The sequence below is a fragment of the Moschus berezovskii genome, chromosome 24 (genome assembly GCF_049115385.1).
Source record: "Moschus berezovskii isolate FMDL1 chromosome 24, NW_MosBer_1.0, whole genome shotgun sequence".
Classification (NCBI taxonomy): domain Eukaryota; kingdom Metazoa; phylum Chordata; class Mammalia; order Artiodactyla; family Moschidae; genus Moschus; species Moschus berezovskii.
This window is the reverse complement of record NC_142483.1, coordinates 48,792,192-48,818,726: the sequence shown is the minus strand read 5'-3', so window position 1 is coordinate 48,818,726 and position 26,535 is coordinate 48,792,192. Positions and strand designations below refer to the sequence as shown.

General features: G+C 46.2%; 1 protein-coding gene and 2 non-coding genes across 3 annotated transcripts; all 3 read left to right on the top strand.

Annotated features, from left to right (window-relative positions):
• The first annotated feature begins 2,085 nt into the window (after positions 1–2,085).
• Positions 2,086–15,267, top strand: RPSA (ribosomal protein SA). Its single transcript, XM_055414588.2, has 7 exons — positions 2,086–2,164; positions 3,540–3,705; positions 4,816–4,934; positions 13,517–13,762; positions 14,524–14,652; positions 14,775–14,940; positions 15,091–15,267. The coding sequence occupies exons 2-7, from the start codon at positions 3,573–3,575 to the stop codon at positions 15,183–15,185; spliced, it is 888 nt and encodes a 295-aa protein (XP_055270563.1). The 5' UTR covers positions 2,086–2,164; positions 3,540–3,572; the 3' UTR covers positions 15,186–15,267.
• Positions 4,592–4,742, top strand: LOC129548242 (small nucleolar RNA SNORA62/SNORA6 family). The gene has a single exon (XR_008684318.2). It is a non-coding gene; the product is annotated as a small nucleolar RNA SNORA62/SNORA6 family (small nucleolar RNA).
• On the top strand, positions 13,821–13,970 carry LOC129548243 (small nucleolar RNA SNORA62/SNORA6 family). Its single transcript, XR_008684319.2, has one exon. It is a non-coding gene; the product is annotated as a small nucleolar RNA SNORA62/SNORA6 family (small nucleolar RNA).
• Positions 15,268–26,535: the final 11,268 nt, after the last annotated feature.

The following is a 26,535-nucleotide window of genomic DNA, read 5'->3' as shown; positions in this document are numbered from 1 at the left end:
GGAATGAAGGCTTTGGAACAAAGGAGGAAAAGTTATTTTGGAACCCTGCTCAGACCACTACAGGTAAGTCAGGGTCATGGAGAGAACTGTAGGAAAACTAGGTACCAGAGAAACAGGTGAAGAGGAGAAAGGAGGAATTCTGGTTACAAAGGTAGGTGGCCCAAGATGAACTTGATGCCTGGGGCCAGCTAACTACCCCATATTTCTCTCAGCTTCAAATCAGTACAGAATCTCCTAGCCATCCAATGCCATGTGAAATATAGCCACCATCCCCCAAAAGAAATAGTCCCTGGCACAATTTTATATTTGAAAAAAAAAATTGAAGCCCAGTTTTTACTGTTTTTTAAATACAGACCCAAGGAACCAAAGTTTGCAAAAGAAAGGCTGAGATTTTTATTTTAAATGTGTACGAATAAAATAGTGGTGAAATTTGTGCAGAGGACCAGGAGGCTGAGGTGGGAAGGACACTTGGCTGGGGTGCTACCACAATTTGACAAGTGCCCCCTAGGCTGAGGGCTCCTCACTCAGGCTTACTATCACTATGGTACACTTTCACCTTTGGAGATAACTCACTTCCTTGCTGAAAATTTTCATCATGCTGAGCACTTCTCAAAGACAGAGTTGTTTTGTGGCAAAAAAGTATTTTGTGTAGAAACAAAACCTAAATATAATTACAGCACAATTTCCCAGTTGTTAAAATGGAAGCATTTTGGAGATTCTACGGTGCACTGGGGAGGGAGCTGCTGAGATAGTGTGGGAATGTCCTAGAACACCCTCCAGGAAAGTCCTGCAGTGATTGAAAACTAGCCCTAAAAGTCAGCCTTTCAAGTTTTCCCCCTTTTTGTCTACAGAGACTTGCACCAGTTTCTAAGGATGCTTAAAGCCACGATTAAGTTTATTCCTTTGCTTGTATGTCAGCTCTTTATTTAAATGCAGTGTTTGTTTCCATGTAAAAACCTGTGTTCCTCAAAGAAAATTTCAAAAAATACTCAAGAGGCTAGGAACCTACCCAGTTCTCCACTTGTATACCCGTAGTTCCCATCCTGGGTACACCTTAAAATTATCTAAATTCTTTTGGTTTAGCGTTGGGCATATGTTTAAAACCTCTCCAAGCGATTCTAAGTGCAACCAGACTTCAAACCTACTGTATAATTAACAATCTGCTGCTGCTGCTGCTAAGTCACTTCAGTCGTGTCCGACTCTGTGTGACCCCATAGACGGAAGCCCACCAGGCTCCCACGTCCCTGGGATTCTCCAGGCAAGAACACTGGAGTGGGTTGCCATTTCCTTCTCCAATGTGTGAAAGTGGAAAGTGAAAAGTGAAAGTGAAGTCGCTCAGTCGTGTCCGACCCTTAGCGACCCCACGGACTGCAGCCTACCAGGCTCCTCCATCCATGGGATTTTCTAGGCAATAGTACTGGAGTGGCTTGCCATTGCCTTCTCCGAATTAACAATCTGGCTACTGGTTATTTCTTTACAGTCGTTTAATACCTAGGGCCTCATGTTTTCAAAATGATCGCCCTCATCCTGTAACTTCTTTTTGAACCATAGAATGTATTTTAATTATTTTTAACGGCTGCCTGGTATTGGGCGGGATATATATTAACTAATAATAGCTACCGCAATTTTTTTTTCTAAGAAAAAAATTCTCATGCATTCCATCCGTGTAGTCATTTTATTTTTTAACGGGAAACTTACCATTAACAGAACTCTTTAAAAATCTAAATTAGACACTGCTAACTAGCGACTGAACTGAACTTTTTCTCCAAAAACCGCCAAGTATCTTCTCCAGCTTTTGTTCATCCAACACAGATTTGTTCAGTGCTTTCCCACGAAAGAAAAATGCAGTTTAAATAAGGACCCCAAGCGCATAGGTACGAAATGGTGTGAGAGCGCCAGGCCCTCGCTGGCCCTTCAGGACCGCACCCCTCTTCGAAACCTGAGGGCGGCAATCAACCCTCCAACTTCCGCCACTCGCCAGCGTGCGCGCCAGCGCCGTAGCCCGTCTTCCGGAGGAAGGCCCGCCCCTAGGGTGCCCGCCTTCATCGCGCTTCCGCTGAGCTTCCGTTGTTATTGGCTGGATGTGGACTATATAAGGACGTCATTTCCGCCCACCCGTCCTTTCGGCGCTACCCAGAGAGGGTTCCAAACGGCGTTGTTCTGAGTGAGTTTCTTTTGGGGGTGCCGGTGCCTCCGAGGGTCGTGAGGACTAGCTTCCTGTTCAAACGAGGTGTGGGGAGGACCTGGGGTGAAAGCCCGCAGACAGAGTGCGTTAGTCTCTGACTAGGCGCTCTGCCCTCAGACTGACGACCTACATGTGGCCGTGGCCGGGGTCAGGCCGGGCCGTTCCCACAGGCCTCGGGAGCCGGCAGAGGTTGCGTTCCCGCCGCGGAGGCCCCGGGCCGGGGTGCGGGTGGCCGGGGGTGCAGAGACCACCCTGCGCTGCGCGCTAGTTTTGACTCAGATCCCGACGCTCGGTTGTAAATCCCGAGGCTTATGCTCCAGTTTTCTCCATTTACTTGAGTTGGTCTTTTCCTTGTTCGTGGTGTTCAGGAGTTAAGATTCTTGACGAGGTTTTTGTTACCGGAAAGATCAAACGTCACGTTTCTGTTCTCTTAGTTCAAAGTAACTTGGACAAGGAATGCAGAAAAGTCAAAACACACTGAGGTGTAGAGAGAAAGCACTTTATTAACGAACAGACGCGAATGTACACTCGGGGAAGAAAGCCGTCGAGGAGCTCACCGAGGGCTTTTCAGACACACACACAGCCCATTTCACTTTGCTTTCTCTAATGGGTGATTTCTATGGGAGGTTTCTTGATTAGGGACGAAGTACACTTTGTTGAAATTGGATGGTATCTTGATTGCACCTGGTTCCGGAAGGCACCGCACATGCGCTCTAGGAGCCATTTTCCTCTACGAGCGCCCTTCTAGAGTGGTAAAGAGCAGTCACCTGCAGCTAGTATGCTCGGCCAGGCCCTGTGGATTTGTGGGCAGGGTTTCCTATTCAGGTGTGATGAGCTTTATTCAAAATCTAATTTATGTTCGTGTTGTAAGCGCCATACTTAACACTTCATGGTCACATTAAGTGCAGAAAAGGGGGGTGGGAGTTGCTTGATGTCTGCGTTTGAGGAGATTGTCCTTGAGCTGGCCTTGTTTTTCTCATTTTAAGGAAAACTAGTAATCTCAGAAGTAATGCCGAAGGTACCACCTTCAATCTGCAAACATGGCTGCTCTTTCACATCTAACTCCTCTGTACCTTGATTATTAAAAAGTCTCAATTCACTGCTTCCATTTAGCTACTGGGTGTTTTGTCTGTCTCCACACCACTCTTTTAGCAGGATTTGATTTTCCAAGGTGTTGCATAGATCTGTTAATGTTCTGTCCTATCCACTAGACTGACCCCACTGCCTGACACTGTACGAGGTGTGGTCTATGGTTAGGATTTAAACATTAAGTCACCTGACTCCCAAGAGTAGATGTACCATCCCGCTTGAATCCCTGGAGCTTCAAGGACTTTTTTTAACTATTGTTTTTCAGATTCCCATCGTAACTTAAAGGGAAGCTTTCACAATGTCCGGAGCCCTTGATGTCCTGCAAATGAAGGAGGAGGATGTCCTCAAATTCCTTGCAGCAGGAACCCACTTAGGTGGCACCAACCTTGACTTCCAAATGGAACAGTACATCTACAAGAGGAAAAGTGATGGTCAGTCATTGTTTTATTAGTGTTCTTTGCTTGGTCATTCCAGCTATAAGAACAAATTTTGACACTACTGTTCTGACAGGTGGTACTGAGTTGGAGTGCTTTGTGAAATTTGAGCCTTAGAGGGCTCTCACTAAGTAACTGATGAAAATAGATCTTTAGATTGGTAAGAAGCTTTGAAAGTATTAAGTGCTCTGATTGTTTTTAAAGGAAAAATTCTGAACTCCAGTGGAAGAGTGGAAACTGGTAAGTTATATGTCGTGGGTTGGGCCTTGAATAAGCACAATGTAAAGGTAAGGAGAGTCGGACACGACTGAGGGACTGAACTGAAAGGTAAGGAGAAAGTTTAATAGCTTGAAGTGAAGTCCCTCAGTCGTGTCCGACTGCGACCCCATGGACTGACTGTAGCCTACCATGCTTCTCCGTCCATGGGATTTTCCAGGCAAGAGTACTGCAGTGGGTTGCCATTTTCTTCTCCAGAAGATCTTCCCAACCCAGGGATCGAATCTGGGTCTCCCACATTGTCGGCGGACGCTTTACCATAGCTTAGTTCCTAATAATTTATCACCCAGAGTGCCTTATAATTTGTAGCTACCAATACGGGTTTGTAAAGCTGATTTCTGAATTGGGAACCAGCATTTTGGTTTTCATTTATGGGTCAGAAAAGGTAGCTTTTGATGAGACTGGAATGCATTAAGTTGTTCAGCTGAGATAGAACCACTGGAGGATTTTACACCTGTGAGTGGCAAGGTTTAAGGGAGTTCGTGATAAATTTGACATGGTAGATGACAAGAGGAAAATAATGGTAGGCCACAAATAAGAGCTGCTTGGATTCTGCATGAAAGGCCTGAGATCGGGTTAACACAGGAGGATAAATGAAAAGATGCATTTTGCACATTATTAAAGCTCAGAGTGGAGGCCAGTCTTGGCCAATGAACTGCTGAGTGTCGGAAGTGTGCTATATCAATGGCAGGATTTTCGCTAACACCAGTAGAGCTTGCCTCTATGACTGGAGTTTGATAGTACTCGCTGCCACATGACTTCATGTTTTTAGAAGAATATTACCTTACAAAACCTGGTTAGCTCCTAAGAAAACCTTGTGTCCTCACCTAGGCATCTACATCATCAATCTGAAGAGAACCTGGGAGAAGCTTCTGTTGGCAGCTCGGGCCATTGTTGCCATTGAAAACCCGGCTGATGTCAGTGTCATATCCTCCAGGAATACTGGCCAGGTTTGTGGAACAATATGCTTGGTTTTTGCTACAAAGCCTACAGGTGTTTGGGGATGTATAGAAAACAGTAACAAACCCCAGAATTTATTCAAAAAACATTTGAAACTGGACTGAGTTAGAGGAATTCCCAAAATTAAAGAAAGTGACTCACTGCCATTTTCAGCAGTGAGCTTTGAAGGTTTTAAATGAAATGTTGGACTTTCCTGGTGGTCCAGTGGTAAGAATCTGCCTGGTAATGCAGGGGACATGGCTTCAATCCCTGGTTCTGGAAGATTCCACATGCCCCAAGGTAGTAAGCCCACTCACCACCAAGTACTGAAGTCCCCACCCTCTAGGGTCTCTGCTCTACAGCAGGCGACCACCACAAAAAGAGAAAGCCCACGCACACCAAGGAAGACACAGTGCACCCCAAATTTAATTACATTCAGGTTTCATTTCTTTTTAAAAAAATGAAATATTGAGTATTTAGTTAGAATTAAATGCCAGTTTTTCAGGAAGGGCTTCTGTCAATAGGATCCCACCACATTCTCATATCAGCAAGAGTAAGAATTATTTGCCAGATAAGTGAATAAAAATAGCTTAATAAACATTGTCTTTTTTTCCCTTCATTTTTTGAAACTTGCTCTAGGACACCACTACATTCCCATGGATCCCATGCAATCTTTTCTCCACACCCCGTCCAGCGTTGTTTGTACACATTTTGATGATGGCCATATTAAATAGTGAGAACCAGTTCCTCAGTATGAGGGAAATTTACCAGTTGGTATTGGCAAGCTGAAATTCTGCCTTTACTGAGTTTCTTTTCAATGACCCACCTCAGACATTAACTGATAGCAGGTGTGTATTTACAGCCCTGCAGGCTCTTGAAGGCTTAGTGCCCAAGGCCATGGTTTGAAAGTTGCTATTGCGGAAACGGCCACAAGGTGGCAGGATTTCTCTGCTCAAGTTTGTTTACTCAGGCAACCAGAGCCTTACTGTAACTCCCATTCCTGGATTGAAAGTTAAAAGTGAAAGATGCCAGAAGAAACACTCAAAAGCTTGTCTTTTGTTTTAATTGGAGTCGAGTGGATTTACACTTTGGTGTTGGGTGTCCATCTTGTCCACTTAGCATGTATGCTTGCCTCTGCAGTTCTCTTCCCATATAGGGGATAAGAGCGTTGAGTAGAGCTCCTGTGCTATACAGGAGGTTGATGATGATGAATTTAATATGTAATTGGTGTGTGCAGACTCCTCGTTCTTACCCCGTGATAGCATATGTTTGTCTTGTACTTCGAGTGAGTTTCTCCCTGGTAAATAGGGCGTTAGTGTGATTCCACCTATAAGTCGTATAATGGCCTTTTGAGTCTCTGACTCAGTTTAGTCAGTATGATCCTCAATAGTTTCATCCCTGCTTGCTGCCAATGGCATTTATTAAATTCTCCTTTTCTGGCTGTGTAACATTCCATTGTCCCTAGCTACCATTTTTTTCTTTACCGGTTCTTGTGTGGATGGCCATATGGGCTGCTTGCCTCTTTGGACTTGTATAAATAGCAGCACTGTGGTGACCTTTGGGTTTCGTGTATGTATATGGCAGCACTGCAGTGAACTTCGGGCTCCCTGTGTCTTCGTGAATTCTGGTTTCTTACTGGTAGACACCCAAGAGTGGGTAGCTCTGTTTTTACATTATTCTGATTGGTGCTGTCTTGATTCCTTGGGCTTCCCTAGTGGCTCAGATGGTAAAGAATCTGCCTGCAGTGCAGGAGATTCCTGGGTTGGGAAGATCTGAAGAAGGGTATGCACCCTACTCCAGTATTCTTGCCTGGAGAATTCTATGGACAACAGAGCCTGGTGGGCTACAGTCGATGGGGTCCCAAAGAATTGGACACAACTGAGTGACTAAAAGGTTTTTTGGACTGATTCCTCCGTGTACTTTTGAATTGCACGTTTCTAGAAATGAGCATTTTGAGCCTCTTTCCGTGTGCTGCTTCTAAATACAATGTCAGGGAGATTCACCCATCAAAACTGTCATTCTGAGACTGACATCTGATGATTCCACCTCCCGGCTATTAATTACCCCAGGCATTTCCTGATGACACCTGTCATTTACAGCCCTGCAGGCACTGTGACTATTGAGTGCCCAAGGCCCTGGTTTGTGGGTTACTATTGCCCAATACCACCACAAGGTGACAGGATTTCTACTCAGGCAACTCCTGTTCCTGGGTTGAAAATGAAAGTGGTAGTTGCTAGAATGAGCACCCAGAGCTTTATGTCTTTATTTTTTTCTAATGTAATTTTTATTCTTTATTGGAATAGTTTTTCTTAATAACTTTTTTATTTTAATTTTTTTACTGTACTTTTAAAATGAAAGATGATCAGTGATAAGAGGTGCTATTCACAAAGAAGATAGACATCAGAAACCATTAGATGCCTAACAACAAAGAAACAGCAAAAGTGAAGAAAGTAATCATATAGTGAGACATATTACTGTTTCTCTGAGAACATTTTATCAAGTGCAGAAAAAAACAAAAATTGAAGCATCTTGAATGTCATTAATAATTAGATTGATATTGAATTATAGTAATTTTATATCTTAAAATTTTGTATCTTACATGTTGCTATTAGATGTCCATAGAACATCTTACATGTTGCTATTAGATGTCCATAGAACATTTGGAAAAACTGGCTAAAAGATAAACATTACCAAGTTTCAAAAAGTAGAATTCTTTTTGTGTTTCAGTTATTCATATACACATTATTTTTCAAATTGTTTACCATAATAGGTTATTACAAGATACTGACTTTAGTTCCCTGTGCTATACAGTAAGCCTTTGTTGCTTCTTGCATTAAGAAGTGATTACATGTTTTTCTATTAAATGGTAGTTTTGGTGGACAGAATTCTGTTACTTTTCTGTTGACCAGTCATGATACAATGGTATTAAGTGGATAATAGTTACATAATCGCAGTAGTGAAAGATATTTATCAGTTTTCACAATCAGAAAATAAAAGATAATTACAGTTATAAGCCATAATGGGAATATGATTAACTATAAAATAATTACAGTTTGGGGGGGCAAGCAGAGTGATGTGGTAAGTAGAAGTGCATTCATGCACGTATTTTTACCCACCCAGCCGGTCTGTCTTTTGGTGCATTTAATCCATTTACATTTCAGGTAATGTATGATCCTATTACCGTTTTAATTGTTTCAGGTTTATTTTCTGTAGGTCTTTCCTTCTCTTGTGTTTCCTGTCTGGAGACCTTTAGCATTTGTTGTAAAGCTGCTTTAGTGGTGCTGAATTCTCTAACTTTTTGTTTGTCTGGAAGGCTTTTGATTTCTCTATCAAATCTGAAGGAGAGTCTTGCTGAGTAGTGTATTCTTGGCTGTAGGTTCTTCCCTTTCATCACTTCAAATATATCATGCCATTCCCTGCTGGCTTGTAGTTTCCATTGAGAAATCAGGTGGTAGCCTGATGGTAGTTCCCTTGCCACGTTATTTGTTGTTTTCCCTTGTTGATTTTAATATCTAATCTGTGTTTTTTTGTCAGTTTGATTACTATGTGTTTTGGCGTGTTCCTCCTTGGGTTTATCCTACATGGGATTCTCTCTGCTTCCTGGACTTGACTATTTCCTTTCCCATTTTAGGGAAGTTTTCAGCTATTATCTCTTCAGATATTTTCTCAGGTCCTTTCTTCTTCTGGGACCCCTGTAGTGGGAACGTTGGTGTGTTTGATGTTGGCCCATAGGGCACTTAGGCTGTCTTCCTTTCTTTTCAGTCTTTTTTCCCCTGCATTCTGTTCTGCAGCAGTGATTTCCACCGTTCTGTCGTCAGGTCATTTACCCGTTCTTTTGCCTCTTCTGCTATTGAGTCTTTCCAGTGTATTTGTCTGTTTGTTTGTTTCAGGTCTTTGGTAAACAGTTCTTCCAACTTTTAAATCTTTGCTTCTATTCTTTTTCCAAGATCCTGTATCATCTTCACTGTCATTTTGAATTTCTGAAAAGTTGGCCGTCTCCACTTCATTTACTTGTTTTTCTGGGGTGTTTTGTGGTCTCTTCATCTGTGACATAACTTTCTGCTTTTTCATGCTGACTAACTCTCTGTAATGTGGTTTTGTTTTAGTCGCTGTGGGCCTGTGCTTCTTGCTTCTCAGTCTGCACTCTGATGGAGGAGGCTGTGACTTCTGTAAACTTCCTGATGGAAAGGACTGGTGGTGGGAAAGACTAGGTCTTGCTCTGGTGGCAGGGCCTTGGTCAGTAAAGTTTTAATCCAGTTATCTGCTGATGGGTGCTCCCTCACTTGTAGTTTTTGGCCTGAGAACACCCAGCCTTGGGTTGCAGGCTCAGTGGTCAGGTTAGTGGCGGCCTCCGAGAGGCTTTTTGTCAAGGAAGGACCTTCCTGACTGGCGCCCGCATCCCTGTGGGGAGCCTCTGTGGATCCGCACCTCCACAGGAGGCCATCCAACATGAGCAGGGAGTTCTGGTTCAGTCTCCCGCGGGGTCACTACACCTTTCCCGAGTCTTATTGCGCACAAGGTTTTGTTTCTGCCCTCCAAGACTGGAGTCTCTTCCCCCAGTCCTGTGGAGGTCCTGTAATCAAATCTCACTGGTCTGCAAGGTCAGATTCCCTGGGGATTGCCAGTCCCTTTGTTGGATACCCAGGCTGGGAAGTCTGATGTGAGATTCAGAACCTTGACAACAGTGGGAAAACTTCTTTGGTATTATTGTTCTCTAGTCTGAGTCACCCACCCAGCTGGTGTGGGATTTGGTCTTATCGTGATTGTGCCCCTCCTACCATCTACCATCTCGCTGCGGCTTCTTTGTCTTTGGATGTGGGGATCTTTTTGGTATTTTCCAGCATTTCCTGTTGCTGGTTCCTCAAGAGCTAGTTGTGACTGGTGCTCTTGCAGGAGGGGATGAGCCCACGTCCTTCTACTCTGCCGTCTTGAACCATGGAATCAAGTTGATTTGCAATGCAGTGTTTGTTGCAGGGTTGTATTAGTGTGAATCTGTTAATCCCAAACTCCTGATTTATCCTTTTTCCTGATGGTAAGCATAAGTTTGGCTTTTAATTCTGTGAGGGAGTTTGTCCCTGGTAAACTCATGCTATCAACTTTGTGGTTCCACCTATAAGTCGTTGTAACAGCAGGATGAGCACAGCCCTTAGCAGGCAACCATTGCCGTGCCTCATTACTCCACATCCTGGTTACTAAGCAACAGGTCTTACTCAGCCGTTGGTGGGTACCTCAGTGGGTCCCGCCCACAAGCAGCTGTCAATGGGGGCCATTAAGGAATCGATTCAGCCAAGGGTCAGTAGTGTGTGGACCATGAGGAATGAGGCAGATTCAGGCCTTCTCATGGAGCCCCTCCGACTCACCCAGCCTTGGGACAGCAAGTGAGTGGGAGGGACCAGGAGACAGACTGGACTAGATCCTGCAGGGCTCCAGAGCCTTCACTGAGGCCCTCCACTAGCTTTGGCCCTGGCCTTGAGGCAGAGGTGAACCTCTCCCTCATCCCTGTTTCTGTGACCTAATGGCAGCAGCCACCTGCCTGGGTTGCAGTCTGTGGGACCTAGACCTCCCTCAGCTTTTGTGTGACCTGAGGAGACTGAGGGCCAGTTGCATTGGGTGCCTGGCTCCCTTGGGGATGACAGCTGGGCAGGATGTGGAGACCTGGCCATGAAGGAGCTGCCAACTGAGATTTGACACTCTTAGCCAGGACTGGGACCTTGCCCTTTCTTGTCAAGACAAAGAATGACATTCATTTGGTAGAGATTTACAGGAACGTTGTTACCTGACCATGACCAGACCTCAAAAACAAAGGATCTGACACCAACAAGTTTGCAACAACTAACCACACCCTTCCCTCACCTTTTGCTGAAAGCTTTCACTGAGCCACTGAACTGAATTGAGGGCATGCGCCATCCATCTCCTTGTATGAACCTGTAATAAACCTTTGTTCGAAACTAATGATTAGTATGATTGGTCTCACTTGGCGTCGGGAAAACAGGCTTGTGATTCAGTAACAAGATGATGTTGGCCTTTTGTGTCTGACTCGTTCATTTAGTGTGATCCTCACTAGGTTCATCCAGGCTTGCTGCCAGTGGCATTTATTAAATTCTTATTTCTGGCTGAGTAATAAATATTCCATTGTCCCTGGCTACCATTTCTTTCTCCTTTACTTTTCTGCTGTGGGTGGCACTTTGGCTCTTTCCCTCTTTCGGCTTGTGTAAATAGCACTTCAGTGAACTCCAGGAGTGGCGTGGCAGGGTCTCAGGGAAGCTCTGTGTCTGCTTTACTAAGGAACCCTCGGTTTACAATCCCACCAACTTTAATCCACACTCTGTCCAGCATTTATTGTTTGTAGGTGGCCATTCTGACGGGTGCTAACTGATTTCTCAGTGTAGCTTTGATTTGCATGTCTCTACAAGTTAGCAGTATTGAGCCTCTTTTCATGTGTTTCTTTTAAACACAGCGTGAGGGAGATTAAACTCTGTTGAAATTGGCATCCTGAGACTCTGCTTTTTTCCCCCCAATTACTCACCCCAGACATTTCCTGATGACAGGTGTCATTTACAGCCCTGCAGGACCTGTGAATACCAAGTGCCCAGAGGCCTGGTTTCCAGGTTGCTGTTGGCCCAAAATGGCCACATGGTGGCAGGATTTTGTGGAAGTGTCAGAAGAAACACTCCAAATCTCCTTTCACATTACAGCTTGTTTTTTATTTCCTAAGTTTTTGTTTTGTTTTAATGCTTATGTGTTCCTTTGGTTGCATTGCCCTGGTTCTCATTTGCAGTCTCCAGGGTCTTTGACCCTTGTTGCACCATGGGGCATCTTAGATGTAGCATGTGGGATCCAGTCCCTTGACCAGGGAAGTTTTCGAGTTTTATCTTTTGTTGGAATAAAGTTGATTTACAACTGTGCTTGTTGTAGGTGTACAGGGTTGTGTCCAGTTAGGTGTGTGTCACCATCTTCAGATCTGTTTCCCGGGATTAACAGATACACACAGATATATATAAAACTGATGGGCAACGAGACCTACTGTATGGCGTGGGAAACTCACTGTGTGGTATGGTAGGTCTCGTTTCCCATCAGTTTTAAATATATTAGTGTATATATGTTAATCCCAAACTGTGGCTTTGATCCTAGGCCTCGGCTGTAGTTTCAGTCCCCCCAAGTTTTGTGGCAACCCGGTGGTGTCTGCCTCTGGGTTCAGGGAGGCCAGGGTTGCAGCTGGAGCTAGTGAGTAAAGGCAGAGGCTGCCCTGGCGACTTCGCCTCTCATGCCACGGAACAGCAGCACTTCCCTTCTCAGGCAGGCCCACCTTTTCCACGAACACTCCCATCTGCAGCAGGACTGCTCCCGTCCCCTTGAGTGGGTTTTGCCCACCCTCCCACCCCGTCTTGCCTGGCATCTCCTCTAATTGCAGCACTCAGCCCTCACCTGGACTAGTGGACGCACGTCTCGGGCTGCAGTGTGCGGGGCGGCAGCACAGACCGTCTGCGGGGCTCTGTCCTGCCTGCCACAAACCACTCATCTTTGTGCTGAGCTTCTGAACCTCCCTTTTTTGTTCCAGTTACTATCCCTGCCAGTGAGGGAATGTTCAGGGTAACAGGAAACCTTTCCTCTTTTTCAGCTGCCTCCCAGGAGGACTACTGTGAGTCCGCCCCACTTCTTTTTTGCCGCCTCCAACCCTGTTCTGTGGAGCTCTTTCAGGTGTTCTGTTATACACACAAATGTACACTTCTTCATATACAACAGTATATTTTTATTGTAGTTGTGGGAGGGGCTGAGTTCTTCTCAGTCCTCATTTTATTCAGTTGTCCTGATTAGGCCTCCTCGCAAGAGGTGTTTTAACTGGGGATTTATTCCCCTTGTGGCTGGCTTAAGCACTGGAATTCTTTGGTGAGACACATGGTTAATGGTTTTAATTACTACTGTAGAATGAGCTCAGTGACCAGGCTGTGCTTCTGTCAGAGAAAATTTACTGCTTAGATTACAGAAGTGCTCTGGTGGTCAGATTCTCCATGGTGTGTTTTCATTTTGTGTCATTTTTTTTAGTCGTATGAGGAAATTTGGACTTAGAGGAGTGACTAGCCTATTACTCATAAGTGGTACTTGAACCAGGCTGGTTTGCTGTGGAACCTGCAGAAGCGAGGATGTAGTGAGCATCAGATAACCTGAGGGAAGAGCATCCCCAGCAGAGGACCTGGGTGTGGGGCCATGCTTAGCGAGTTTTTCTTTTGGTTTTAATTTTTTGTTGCCAGGCAGTAAGTGGAAGACGGAGACCCGGGGTTGATCCCTGGGTCAGGCAGATCCCTGGGGAGAAGGGGATGGCAACCTACTAGGTATTCTTACCTGGAGAATCCCACAGACAGAGGAGCCTAGCAGGCTATAGTCAAAGGGTCGCAAAGAGTCAGGCACAACTGTGTGACTAACACTTTCTTAGAACAATTAACTACTAGATGTTTTGAGAAAGGGTTTGGGGGAGTTTCCTGCTAGGTAACCTGCTTGGTGGCATTACAGAACTTGGTGGCGGTCCATTTATCACTGCAGGGCTGCTATGGCACTGCTCTGGGACACTTGCTAACTCTTTCCGTTGCTTCTTCAGCGAGCTGTGCTGAAGTTTGCTGCTGCCACTGGAGCCACTCCCATCGCTGGCCGCTTCACTCCGGGAACCTTCACCAACCAGATCCAGGCCGCGTTCAGGGAGCCAAGGCTTCTGGTGGTTACCGACCCCAGGGCTGACCACCAGCCGCTCACAGAAGCCTCGTACGTTAACCTGCCAACCATCGCTCTGTGTAACACGGACTCTCCTCTGCGCTACGTGGACATTGCCATCCCATGCAACAACAAGGTAACGATTTATGACTAAACCAGCGCTGGCCGATAAGCGCCCCAGTCACAGACCTTCCCCTGCACATTGTTAGAGCTTGGAGTTGAGGCCACCGGCCGATGAACTCACAAGTGTAGGTAGTGTGCGACATGAGTGGCAAGTTTTTCGCTAACACCACAAGGGTCTCTGGCCCAATGAGTGGGGTTGGATAGTAATACTTGCTACAAAGTATGGTTTTTAAGGAATGAGAGCTTATTTAAGGAGAGGTGAAAACATTTAAAAAATAGCCTTTTTTTTCTCTCTCTTCAGTATCCCTAACTCTTCAGGCAGTACTTGACTTTTCTGTTTTCTCAGTTCATGTATCCTGCTCTGAGATCCTAAAAAGGTGGGTTACCTGTGGTTCAAATTGGTCGTTTGTCGTAATCTCAAACCTGGTTGCACATAAGGACAGGGCAGAGGTTTTGTTTTCTGCCAGTATTCAGGCACTGACCACTTATTGTTGTGTAGAGTGGAGTCTTAAACCCCATGATTCCAGTGGCAGACAGGATTAAGAACCAGAGATAGAGAATAATCTTGGCATAAACTTTCATTTTTGTTATAATTGGAGTACAATTTTAAGCGTTGTGTTAGTTTCTGCTGTACTATAAACACTTTCAAACTAACAGACATGTCTGCTCACATGGTACCACAGGACCTAGATGATGAGGGAACAGGTTAGGTGGAGTGGGGGGTGCTTATTGTTTGGGGTGTGCCAAGTGTCCTTTAACCTGGCGCTCTTGCAGGGAGCACACTCGGTGGGTCTGATGTGGTGGATGCTCGCCCGGGAAGTTCTGCGCATGCGTGGCACCATCTCCCGAGAACACCCGTGGGAGGTCATGCCGGACCTCTACTTCTACAGAGATCCTGAAGAGGTGAGCTTGGTCCACAGAGGCTTGTTGTCACTCACATAAGTACATACTGGATACTTTTTACTGCCAAGGATGGAAACTAATCTGTCATTGCATGTAAACTACAAAATATTTTTCTAAACTAGATTGAAAAGGAAGAGCAGGCAGCAGCTGAGAAGGCTGTGACCAAGGAGGAATTTCAGGGTGAATGGACCGCTCCAGCTCCAGAGTTCACTGCTGCTCAGCCTGAGGTGGCAGACTGGTCCGAAGGTGTGCAGGTGCCTTCCGTGCCCATTCAGCAGTTCCCCACTGGTACGTATCGAGACCCAAGGGCATCCGGCTGGTGGTTTGGAACTGCTCTTCTCAGTCTAACGTATCTGTAGGAATACAAGCAGATTGGTGGGGGGGATTACAAAAGTAGTCTGGGCATGTGACTGACGACCTCTTATATTTTCTCAACAGAAGACTGGAGTGCTCAGCCTTCCACTGAAGACTGGTCTGCAGCTCCCACCGCTCAGGCCACGGAATGGGTAGGAACCACCACCGAGTGGTCGTAAGCTGTTCTTCCACACACTTGCAGGACTGCCACAGGCTTCCAGATGGAGATTGGGTCGATGGAAAATAAACTGTTTCTAAAAATTTTGTTCATTTATTTCAGTCTATGGGACAGACCCACCTGGTATGAAAGCCTTGCTCAGCCTCGTGTGTGGCTCTGGGGGCAAGAAATGTTTCTGGGCCCAGGTGTCCTCAGCAGAGGATAGTATTCATGGGGCTGTGATTCAGAGCAGCTGATCCTGACTGTCGTTCCTTAGTGTATAATTTTAAAATAGTTTTAAATAGTAAAATGTGTCATGCATGTGGTTGATCTAATAGACATACCTGTGTATTCTTGGAGAATAAAGGTCAAGCTAAAGCCTCTGAAGCCAGTTGAACAGGTTACCAAGTAGAAGGTGCCAAGATTGGGAAAGTCTGTATTCTCACTGCTGGTTCCTAAAGTCATGAGCTCTGCTCCTGCCATCCTCTGAAAAAGGTAAAGTAATCAATCAAAATTCTTCAGTTTGTTTTGAGCAGCGTATAAATGGAATCATATTTGCTGCGGCTTGCTTGTTTCCATGTTTCAGCTGTTACCAGCAGAGCTGCTCTGAACATTTTTTACAGATCCTGGTGCACAGAAATTTGCTCACTGTAGGTTCACAATCACCAATAGAAGTCCTCTGAAAACATAGCTACAGTCTTCAGCACTTTCTATAGAAAGTGCTGTCCTTTCTTGACAGCTCAAAACTGCTGCCTCAAAAATGCAGGATCTCCTCTGGCCTCTTCCCACTGCTTTTCTGTGTCTGCTAAGGCCGGCGCCCCACTGTCCGTCCTCTGGACTAGGGTTTCTCCACTATGGCACCGGGTAGGACAGCCCTCTTCCCTGCGGTATAGGTTATTAACTACTGAGTCTTCTACATTATCATATACATTTTAACCTAGTGCAGTTGCATCATATAGCCAAATGGGATTGCATTGACTATAACTGAGCACAGAACTGCTTCACAGCATTAAATTTTTCAGTATTATATTTTTCAAAGAAGTTTGTATATCTTTGGTAAATATATTCCTACCTTCTTGGGATATTTTAAATTACAGTCTTTCACAATATTAGATCCCTAATTTAAGTAACACAGATGGTCAGAAACGCCATGGCCGTAGTGCCACTTACCAAAACATCGAGCTCATTTACTAATGGAGAACCTTCTGGACACCTACCTGTGCTGAGTTCAGTGGGCTTCGCTTAGGAATAACCTGAGAATTACCCTGTTCTGCCTCAATTGCTGAATTACCTTAACAAATCTAGCATACCATTCTTTATTGTATCAGAAGTGAGGGTGGAAACATGAAGGTTTGTCTAAAACGCCAGTGTCGGGCTATAGGAGGCAGAGACTCACTTGGGAGAAAACTCTCAGGGGAGGAATCTCACCAAGTTGATCTGGGAAAGTTCTTCTGGGGACTTTGGACCCTTTATCAGAGGCCATGGCGTCCCATGGAGCACAGGCTGTGTGAAGTAAACACATCCACCGTCCAGCAGTTCTCTGCTTCTGAAAATGGATCAGGGGCCAGGAGAGACAGCGTGAAACCAGAGAGATGGGCATCCCACCCTGTGCCCGCATCTGCCCTCAGTGACGGACAATGGCCTGAGGCGCACTTCTGCCCCATGTCCATACAGTCCCCACCAGTGCAGATAGCTCCCACACTGCTGAAGTGTTGCCACCATGTCCCCACTGGAGTCCTCTGCTGCCACCTCAGCACCGTGATCTCTGCCTCTTTCTAGCAATACCTAATGCCAACCCAAGGATTCTGCACAAGGGCCTCACAAGCTGCTGTGATTCTTGTTTCAAAATCTTTGGAAAAATTGTTTCTTTGTATTAGTTTTGTAAATAGTTTTTGAAACAATGTCTAAAGGTTAATATTGTAATAATTGCTGCTTTTGCAATTTAGAAATAAATTATAGCTTACTATAACACAAAGGGGCAGAAGAAAAAGACTGTTGGAGAGAAAATTGAACTGGAAAGACACGTGAAGAAATAGAGGGACAGAACTTGGGAAAGAGCAGTTAAAATATACACAAACATCTAGTTGGAATTAATACATGGAGGAGGAAAGTCAGCATCAAAGAGAAAGGCTTGAGAATTTTCTTAATTTCTTATAAATCACAAATTGAGGAATTCCAGTGTATACCAAGTATAATGAATTTAAAACCTATCCTCACCGCTGACTCATGGAAACAGCCAAACACACAGTGTTCTAGAACATCAGCAAGGAGAAAAAGGACTGGCTGTTTGCTGTCAACAGTGACAGCCAGAACACAGTAGCTCTTATCCAAGAGTTAGGACACTAGCTTTCTTTAAAGAACCAAGGTAAATAGAAATAAGTCATGCCAGAAGGAAGCTGTGGGCACAGTGTCTGTTCACCCTTCCATACTAACAGGTGCCTGGATTGTGAGCTGGGTGTAAGCTGAGAAACTGTTAGATATAATTAATGTCTGAGGCATCAGTTTCTCAGCAAAGTCCTGTGAGAAAAAGCAACTTCAGGTAAATCTAGACACCTACAGCAGACAGAAAAAGGTTGGGTAGGATTAAAGGGGTTTTACAAACGTACCATAAAGATTTTGGTAACCACACCGTCTATCAGGAACTGTACACTGGTCAGCAGACTTTGTGCGTGCTCAGTTATGTCCAACTTTGTAACCCCATGAACAGTAGCCCTCCAGGCTCCTCTGGCCGTAGGATTTTGCAGGCAAGAGTACTGGTGGATTGCCATGCCTTCCTCCAGGGGATCTTTCTGACACAGAAATTGAACCTGTCCTTGGTATTTCCTGTATTGGCAGGTGGATTCTTTAGCATTAGTGCCACCTGGGAAGCTAAGTTGGTATATCATGGCATTATTTAGTAACCGTCCCTAACACCCTCTTAAAGTGAAAAGTGAAAGTCATGTGTAACTCTTTGCAACCCCGTGGACTATACAGTCCGTGGAATTCTCCAGGCCAGAATACTGGAGTGGGCAGCCTTTCCCTTCCCCAGAAATCTTCCCAACCCAGGGATCAAACCCAGGGCTCCTACATTGCAGGTGGATTTTACCAGCTGAGCCACAAGGGGAGCCTGGCACCCTCTTATCAAAAGACGCATGCACACACGCACTAGGATGTGTGGACAGAATGCTAATATGCTGCTGGTGGGAATGTAAACTGGTAACATCTGCTGTGTGTAACACTGCAGAGGCTTCAGTTTATCCCAGTCCTGGGTGTCTACAGAGAAAACAGATTGAAGAGACGTGTCCTGCCCTTCAGTGCAACATTGTATTTACATAAGCCAAAAGAGGGGAGTAGCCACAATATCTGTGGACAGAAGAATGGCAAGAAAAGGTACCTACATACAGTGGAGTATTACTCAGAATGAAGTAATGCCGTTGGCAGCACCCTGGATGGACCTAGAGAGGATCACAGTAAACAAACAGATCAGTATTGAAAGGTGCAAGTAGGATCTGAACAGTGGTAGTAATGAACTAGTTCACCAAGGAGAGCTCACAGAAACACAAACTTGGTTACCATAGGGTAAATCAGGAGTTCAGGATTAATATACACAAGCCTGACATGCTACAGTCCGTGGGGTGCAAAGAATTGGACATAATTTAGCAACTGAACAAAGACACTGAATATATATGAAGTTGATAATAAGAACCTGTGTACCATAGGGAACTTGACTCAACTCTCAACCACTGGGGAGGGAACCTGAAGAGGCAGTGATAACGTGTAAATGGACAAGATGGCGTACATATACAGCCAACACCATAAAGTGGCAACTCCACTTAAAGTAAGGAAATAGTAATAATGAGACACAAGGTTTTGGGTATTTCCTTTCTGCCTAGGAACATGACTTACTAAGGTCTCTAGAGTTACCAGCTGAGGCTATGAGGAAATCCTGCCCCCTTGTGGCTGTTTTGGGTAGCAGCGACTTTTAAAAACCTGTACCCTGGACACACATTCACAGGGCCTCCAGGCTGTAAATGACACCTGCCCTTTTGATCAGAAAAGTGGAAAAAAGAAAAACTTCAAGTGAGGCAGTGACAGGAAGCCAGTTTCAACAGGGAAGTTTCCCTCTCACTTTTTAATTTTTATTAAACTTTATTTTGTATTGGGATATAGCTGATTAACAATGTTACAGTTTCAGGTAAAAGGTGAAGGGACTCAGCCGAACATACACATGTATCCATTCTCCCACAAACTCCCATTCAGGCTGAAGCAGAACACTGAACAGAGTCCCTGTGCTGTACAGTAGCTCCTGGTTATCCATTTCAAATACAGCAGTATGTACACAACCATTCCAAACTGTAACTATCTCTTACCCCCATTCTTTCCCCCCGGCAACCATAAGTTCACTTTCTATCCCTGCTTTCAGAAGAAGCATATGAAAAGGGGCTCCACATCAGTAGTTGTTAATATCAGGGATATGGAAATCAAAACTGCAACCAGGAATCACCTCTTGCCAGCCAGAAGGGCCATCATCAAACTGTCTACAAACAGGACTTCCCTGGTGGTGCAGTGGATAAGAATCCACCTGCCAGTACAGGGGGACACAGGTTCCGTTCCTGGTCCATGAAGATTCTATACGCTACAGAGCCAACTAAGCCTATCCACCACAACTGAGCCTGCGCTCTGGAGCTTGCGAGCCACACCTACTGAGGCCTGCCTGCCCTAGAGCCTGTGCTCCACAAGAGAAGTCAGCAATGAGAAGCCTGTGCACCACAACTAGAGGGGTAGTCCCCACTCTACAACTAGAGAAAAGCCCGTGCACTGCAATGAAGACCCAGCTTAGCCAAAAGAAGTCTACATGCCAATAAATGGTAGAGGATGTAGAGAAAAGGAATGCTCCTACACTGTTCTGGAAGTGTAAATTGTTGGCAGTCCATGGAGAACACACCAGAACTCTAAAACAGAGCTATCCTGTGATCTATCCGTTCCACTCCTGGGTGTCTACAGGAGGAAAACCAGAATTCAGAAAGACACATGCAACTCACCACTCAGCGCAGCACTAATTTACACAAGCCGAGAGAGGGAAGCAACCACTGTGTCCGCGAACAGAAGAATGGCGCCTGGACATAATGGAGTATTGCTCAGGCAGAAGAGAGTGAGATAATGCTCCTGGCAGCACCCTGGATGGGCCTAGAGAGGGCCACAGTAAGTGAACTGAGAGAAAGACCAGTGTCATAAGATACCATGTATAAGTGAGATCTGATCATTGGTAGCAATGAACTAGTTTACCAAGGAGAAACTCATTTGCAGAATTAAAGCACAAACTTTTGGTTATCCTAGGGGAAAGAATAAATCAGGAGTCTGGGTGTAACATATACACAAATACATATAAAATTGATAATGACCTCCTGAGCAGCACAGGGAACTACACTCAATAGTAATAACCAGAAGGGAAAAAAACAGTAAAGGAACAGAAATTTATGTATAACTGATTCACTGCTGTACACCTGAATCTAAATTGATATTGAAACTATTTCAACGGAAAAAAAAAATAAACTTGCTGCAGGATACTGAAGAGAAAGCTAAAGCAAAGTTTCTTGAGGGAGGGGAATAGACCCCTACAGGAAAAAAAGTCACTAGTAAGTTTCCCTTTTTTTCTTTTTTTGTAGTTTTTTTCTTTTGGTCAATGTCTGCCCCTCCCTAGCAGGAAAGCTAAAATCTGGGTAGAATCCAGGGGCTGTTCCAAGTTGAAGATCAAGAACTAGTTTTGAGGCAATTTAACTAAAATCACTTGTAACCCCACTAGTACACACTGGCAATCATCTCAGAGAAAGAACTGCATTTCCTTTACTTGTCCTCACAGGTGTAAGGATTGTCCAGCTAGTTTATTCCAGTTAATTGGTGTAAGGACTTGAGATTGTTCAAAGACAAAGGACCGCCCACAGTGTACAGCTTATGGTGGGCATACAATGACTCCTTTAGTCTCTTCTTTCTCAAGGACCAGGAACAATGCTGCTAGAATTCACATTTCATACCCCCAAATTCCTCTTGGTCCCTTTCGTGAGCTCAGAGAGTCCAATAAAACTGAAGAAGGGCATCTGGATAACTGTCCCTTAAATACTACCAAATACCTTCAAACACTAAAGAAATCTCAAGTCCAAGTCATCTTTAGAAAAAAGACATTGCAAGACCAAGTCGCTTTGTGGGATACTTAATATTCAAAGGAAAAAAGAACTTGTAACCCACTGAAGGAATCAAGTAGCAAATTCTCCTGTCATCTGGAAACAGCCCTGGGCCTGGTAGGATTAAGGCAATTAGTTTGGGGCCATATATGGGGGATTTCAAGTGGCCATCACAACCAGGCCTTCATGATTTTATCTTCCTTGCTTATTTTTATGCATTTGTCTATTTTAACAATGTGGGTTTAAGAAACTGCCTTGTTGCACCTTCATGGTGATCAGTTCTTAGTGGTAGAAGGCACAGCCCTTGTCTGTCCAGGTCTTTGTTGGAAAAGCTTTCGGTAAAAGTGGATGTGTCCGGCTAATATCAGACTGACCTTGAGAAACCTTGCCTAGGAGTTGGGTTTGGGGGCTTACGCCATCTCAAGGCCTTCATAGGCTCACGTTATCCCTTCATTCCAAGTCATTGAGGTCACATGGTGTTCTGGCCATAAGCACACAGCCTATGGGCAAGGACTGGCTGAGCAGTAGGCAAGGCCTTTTGAGTACTCACCCTTAGCCAGTGATGCAAAGAGCTTATGTTGGGTGAAAGCAGTGAGCAATAGGCTTGTAAGCAGCTGTTTACAGGAAACCACCCTCAACAGACAGTCCCTTTTCCTGTCCCTTTAGCAAAGCTCTACTGGAACTTTTAAGTTGGGAATCCCCATGCTCTACTCATCTCCAGCCCAAGCACAGCTTTCAAATCTTAGTCTCACAACACCTGGCCTAAGAAATCAAGAATAAGTAACCAGATCTCTTTGCCAGCTTCCCCTTCAGTAATCTGAACGAACTATGTGAATAAAATAACACTTAGAATTCCCTGGAATGGAATTCATTCCCTGTCAGTTAAAGGTGGAATTCCCCGGCAGTCCAGTGGTTAGGACTCTGTGCTCTCACTCCAAGGACCCAGGGTCACATCCCTGGTCAGGGAACTGAGATTCTGCCAAGATCATCTAATAAGGGCATTCCTTTCTCACTGGGGTCACGATTTGGTTCACCTTTGGGTACTGCCAAGTGGGCTTCAGGTAGAGAAATCTTCCCTGTACGGAGGGATGCGGTCTCTCTCGTTACAGGAGTCAGTCTGAGAAACCCAGCTGACTGGTCATGTGCATAACCCCCCATGTGAGGTGACAGCGAAGGAAACCGCCTGTCCTGGGAGCGGCTCCTCGACTGAGTTGGGGGCCCTTCCAGGTATTAGACAGCGAGGCCAGACCAAGTCCCAGTACTCCAGCAGATGACACGGGGTTTCTGAATGACGCCTGTATGGAGAGGCACTCCCGAGTCCCAGTGTTGGGAACTAGGGCTGGATGGGAACAGAAGTGGTAGCTGTACTAGCCCAGTGGCCAGAGCAGCTGGGACTGCTGGCTCAGCTGGAGGAGTGAAACTTTGAAGCAACCTATCCTCACTCTCCTTCCCTTCTGTATTTTCCCTGATGTCACAGCTCAGGCACTTGCACATAGAATTCACCTCTAACCATTAAAAGGATGCCTTTTTGCCTTGGTGTCAACCAACCAGGGGGACAATGCCATTGAAAAGAAACTTAATTACTATTATGACATAACAACAATTTGAGATTATCAAAAGAAATTATATGATTTACCAGGATAAAACTTGGTTTGGAGGTAAATGGAGAAACAGTACCAAACAAAATGAAACGAAAAATCGAAAGGACAGACAGAATCCCAAAGAAACCCTCAAGTTTGGTCTCGGGGTTTTGCATATCCCAATGACAAACACAGCGCACAGGGCCCCAAGGCAATCCTGCCTAAAGCCCTTGTGGAGATCCTAATGGACGCTCTGGCCACACGTGGTTACAATAAAATATCTTCCTCTCACAGTTTAGGAATAGCTGACGCATTCAGCATATTTAAAGTCAGAAATTCAAGACAGACAGAAAACAAATGTTAGCACCCAAACAAATGAAAGAACTAGCTCACAGATTGGGTAAAAGTCCAACAACCTTTCCCTGTCTCCAGCAGGGACTCCCAACTTGACTATTCCAGAGAAAATGTCGGAACAGAGAGTAAATAAAGTTCCCAGCTATAAGCACTGGAGCCACTTACCCTATTGAATTGAGCCCATTAGCTCCCGAATGTCGATTCCTTCCTCCAGTTGCCAAGTGCTGGGCAGCCGGTGCTGCTTTTGGGAATTTTGAAGGCAAGATCCTCAGGACAAGTGGTCCCTGCAGCTGCTAGGGCTTTACCTGAAAATCCCCAACCAGGGCCAGCTAGTCACCAGCAGCGAGGCTCCTGCCTCAGTGGCCAACAGCTGGTTCCAAGTACAAGCTTGTCCTGCTCTCCGCAGGACAGGTCCTAAGTTGAGAGATAGGCTGTCAGGGCAAGGAATGGCGACTTTAGCAGGAAAGCCAGCACCCCACGAAGATGGTGGACGTGTGTCCTGAGTTGGAACTCGGGCGTCCTTTAACTGATGGAATGAATCAAGCGTTTCTTGGTTCCTGTCAGCCTTCACAGAGGGTATGTTACTTTCTTCCCTCCTGCAGTCATTCATAGATGGATCTGGTCAAGACGGTTCCTGTGTGCTAAACAAAGGTATTTTAGCTTAATGCTTGTTATCTGGGAGGCAGGGTTCCCAGAGAAGGGCCAGAATGTCCAAGCGTATAGGCAATATCTGTTTCCCGATTAACGTGTATAGAATACAAAGGTTTCTCCCTGTTACACAGGGACTGGGGAAGGAAGGACACTGCAACGACTGTGGATGTGGGAATAGAATGTTAAAGTGTGTCCAGTGAGACAGTGTGCTCAGTCGTGTCCGACTCTTTGCGAACCTGTGGACTTAGCCTGCCAGACTCCTCTGTCCATGGGATTTTCCAGGCAAGAACACTGGAGTGCAGAGTTGCCATTTCCTCCTCCAGGACAGAAGAACTTGCCAAGTTGGAGATTCCCACCCTGCACTCTCCAAGATTACCAGGACTATTTCCAAGAGATTCTCCAAGTGAGTCTGAGGCAAGGGGGATCTCTATAAAAGTTTTTTGGGAAACACTTCTTTAGAAACCCTAGTGAGGTTCCTCCAGGCTTGCTGTCTAGAGTGACAAGGTCAGGAAAAGAAATGTGGGTGGGAACTGGAGAGAACAAAGGGATCTGAATATATAGGATGTAAGTCATCTGTTGCTCTGTAACAACCCATCTCAAATCAACAACACATTTAGTGTTGGGTGGTTCTTTTCATAGGCTCAGCTGACCTGGGATGGATTTACTCATGCGTCTGGGGTTGGGGTCCCGTGGGCCGGATGATTCAAGGTGGCCTCTCAGCCGTACTCTGACGTTTCTGGGCCACAGTCGTCTGTCAGAACAGTCAGGGTTTGTGCACACCCAGGCAGGTTCCGGGAGTAACAAACGATTCTCAAGTTTCCTCTTGCAACACTTTTGGTATCTTATTGGCCAAAATAAATCACCTGTCCAAGCCCAGCCTCAGGAGGTGAGAGTTCCCCTAGAGTGTGGATACAGGAAGGCATGGGCAAACATAGGCTCCGAAGTCTACCTCACGGAGGAACGAGAAGAGGCAAAAGGCAACTCATATAAAGTAAAAATAAATATGAGGTTCCTGAGACCGGGTGAGGCAGGGGATCTCGGCCCTGCCCTCAGGAGCAGAGTGCGGCCAAGGCACCTGGACAGCTCCTCTGGAGTGAGTGTAGAAAGAGCTATGGGAGCCTTTAGGCTGGAAGCCCCTTGCTCCACTCCTCCAAAACCTCTAAAACTGGAGCCTGTGCTCAAAAAGATCTGGGAAGAGCCACAGTAAGACAGGGAACTGGGTCCAGTCCAGGATCCGTTGCGGCTCCTGAGGGCGCAGGGCTGAGGCAGCAGGGCTCTCCCGGCTCTCAGCAGGCGCGGCCCTGGGGGCCAGCTGGGCCCCCTGCGGGCCCGACTCTCCCAGGGACGGTGCAGGGGCCTCGGTCTCCTGCACACACCAGTCCTGCTCCTGGCTTGGGGGGCACCCTTGACCCGCTGCTTGCAGGTGGCAGGCAGGGCGGATGCTCAGGGGCGCCCTGGCTGTTGCTCATCGCCTGGCCTTGGCCCCTCTGTGGCTGGCAGGCTGGCAGACTCTGGGTTGGATTCCCCGACTTCAGGTCCTGGCACTGGTGGGAGGGTGTCGCCAGGCTCCTTGGCATTGGGCCCCAACTCCTGGTTCCATTGGCCTCAACTCCCTACCCTGGACTCAGGCAGATCGTCTCTGGTAACTGTCTGAGACTCCAATGGCCCCAGCCAACCCCCAACGGTCCCAGAAAGTCAACACTGGCCCCAGCCAATCACCAAGGGCCCCGGCCAACCCCCAACGACCTTAGCCAACCCCCAACGACCCCAGCCAATCCCCAACGGCCCCAGCAAGTCAACAAAACCCCCAGCCAATCAACAAGGGCCCCAGCCAATCTCCATAGGCTCCAGCCAAACCCCAAGGCCTACATCCAGCCCCCGGAGGCCCCCAGTGACTCTGGATTCGGGCTTTAATCTTGTCCCCCTGGTGGGGTGGGTTTTGATACTGGGTGGGCTGCCTAGAGGAGACAGTGTTTAGGGGGACTGGAAACTGACAAAGGAAGGTGGTCTTCAGGGTGTCGTTCGCTGAGGATAAGGGCAGCATGGTGTCCTGGAAAGCCGCCTGGAGAAGGTCCTGACTTTGAAAGCCTTTCTGGTTGCCTAGTGTGCTGCTGGACCTTAGAAGGAGAGGAAAGGGACGGAGAGACACCCCTTGTATAGAGGCAACATCGTGAGGCCTTCATGGCCGGAAGGAGAGAGCTGAGGGGCGCCATCACACGTGTGGTGTGGAGGGACGTTCTGGAGACACTGGGGGCAAAGACAAAATTCCCAGGCAAGTCAGGGACTGGAAGCTGGCTGGAGATGGTGTCGGTGACTTAGGTGGGGTTAGGGGGGATGCGACCTGGGCTGGGGGTGGCTCTGAGGGTGGAGAATGGCTGACTTTTTTTTAAAGCTGTAAACAAGTATGAATATATGTGATCGACTAGGCGTTTTGATGGGGAGGGACTGGAAAGACATCCTAGTGGTTGTCTGTTCCCCGCCCGTGTGGAGAGGCAGGGGTGAAGGAAGTCGGGGTATGCTGGGGAGAAGGGGTGTGCCCAGGCCACCTGGAGAGATGAATCATTTGTGAACAGATAACCTGGGCCCAGCCAAGATTCCCAGGGAGGGGTGCGCTGTGTGGACAGAGCAT

Excerpts from the sequence above, each read along its gene's own strand:
- RPSA (XM_055414588.2), top strand. The coding sequence starts at position 3,573 with ATGTCCGGAGCCCTTGATGTCCTGCAAATGAAGGAGGAGGATGTCCTC. Across the intron at positions 3,706-4,815 it reads CTACAAGAGGAAAAGTGATG|GCATCTACATCATCAATCTG; the intron begins GTCAGTCATTGT and ends GTCCTCACCTAG. Across the intron at positions 14,941-15,090 it reads CATTCAGCAGTTCCCCACTG|AAGACTGGAGTGCTCAGCCT; the intron begins GTACGTATCGAG and ends TTTTCTCAACAG.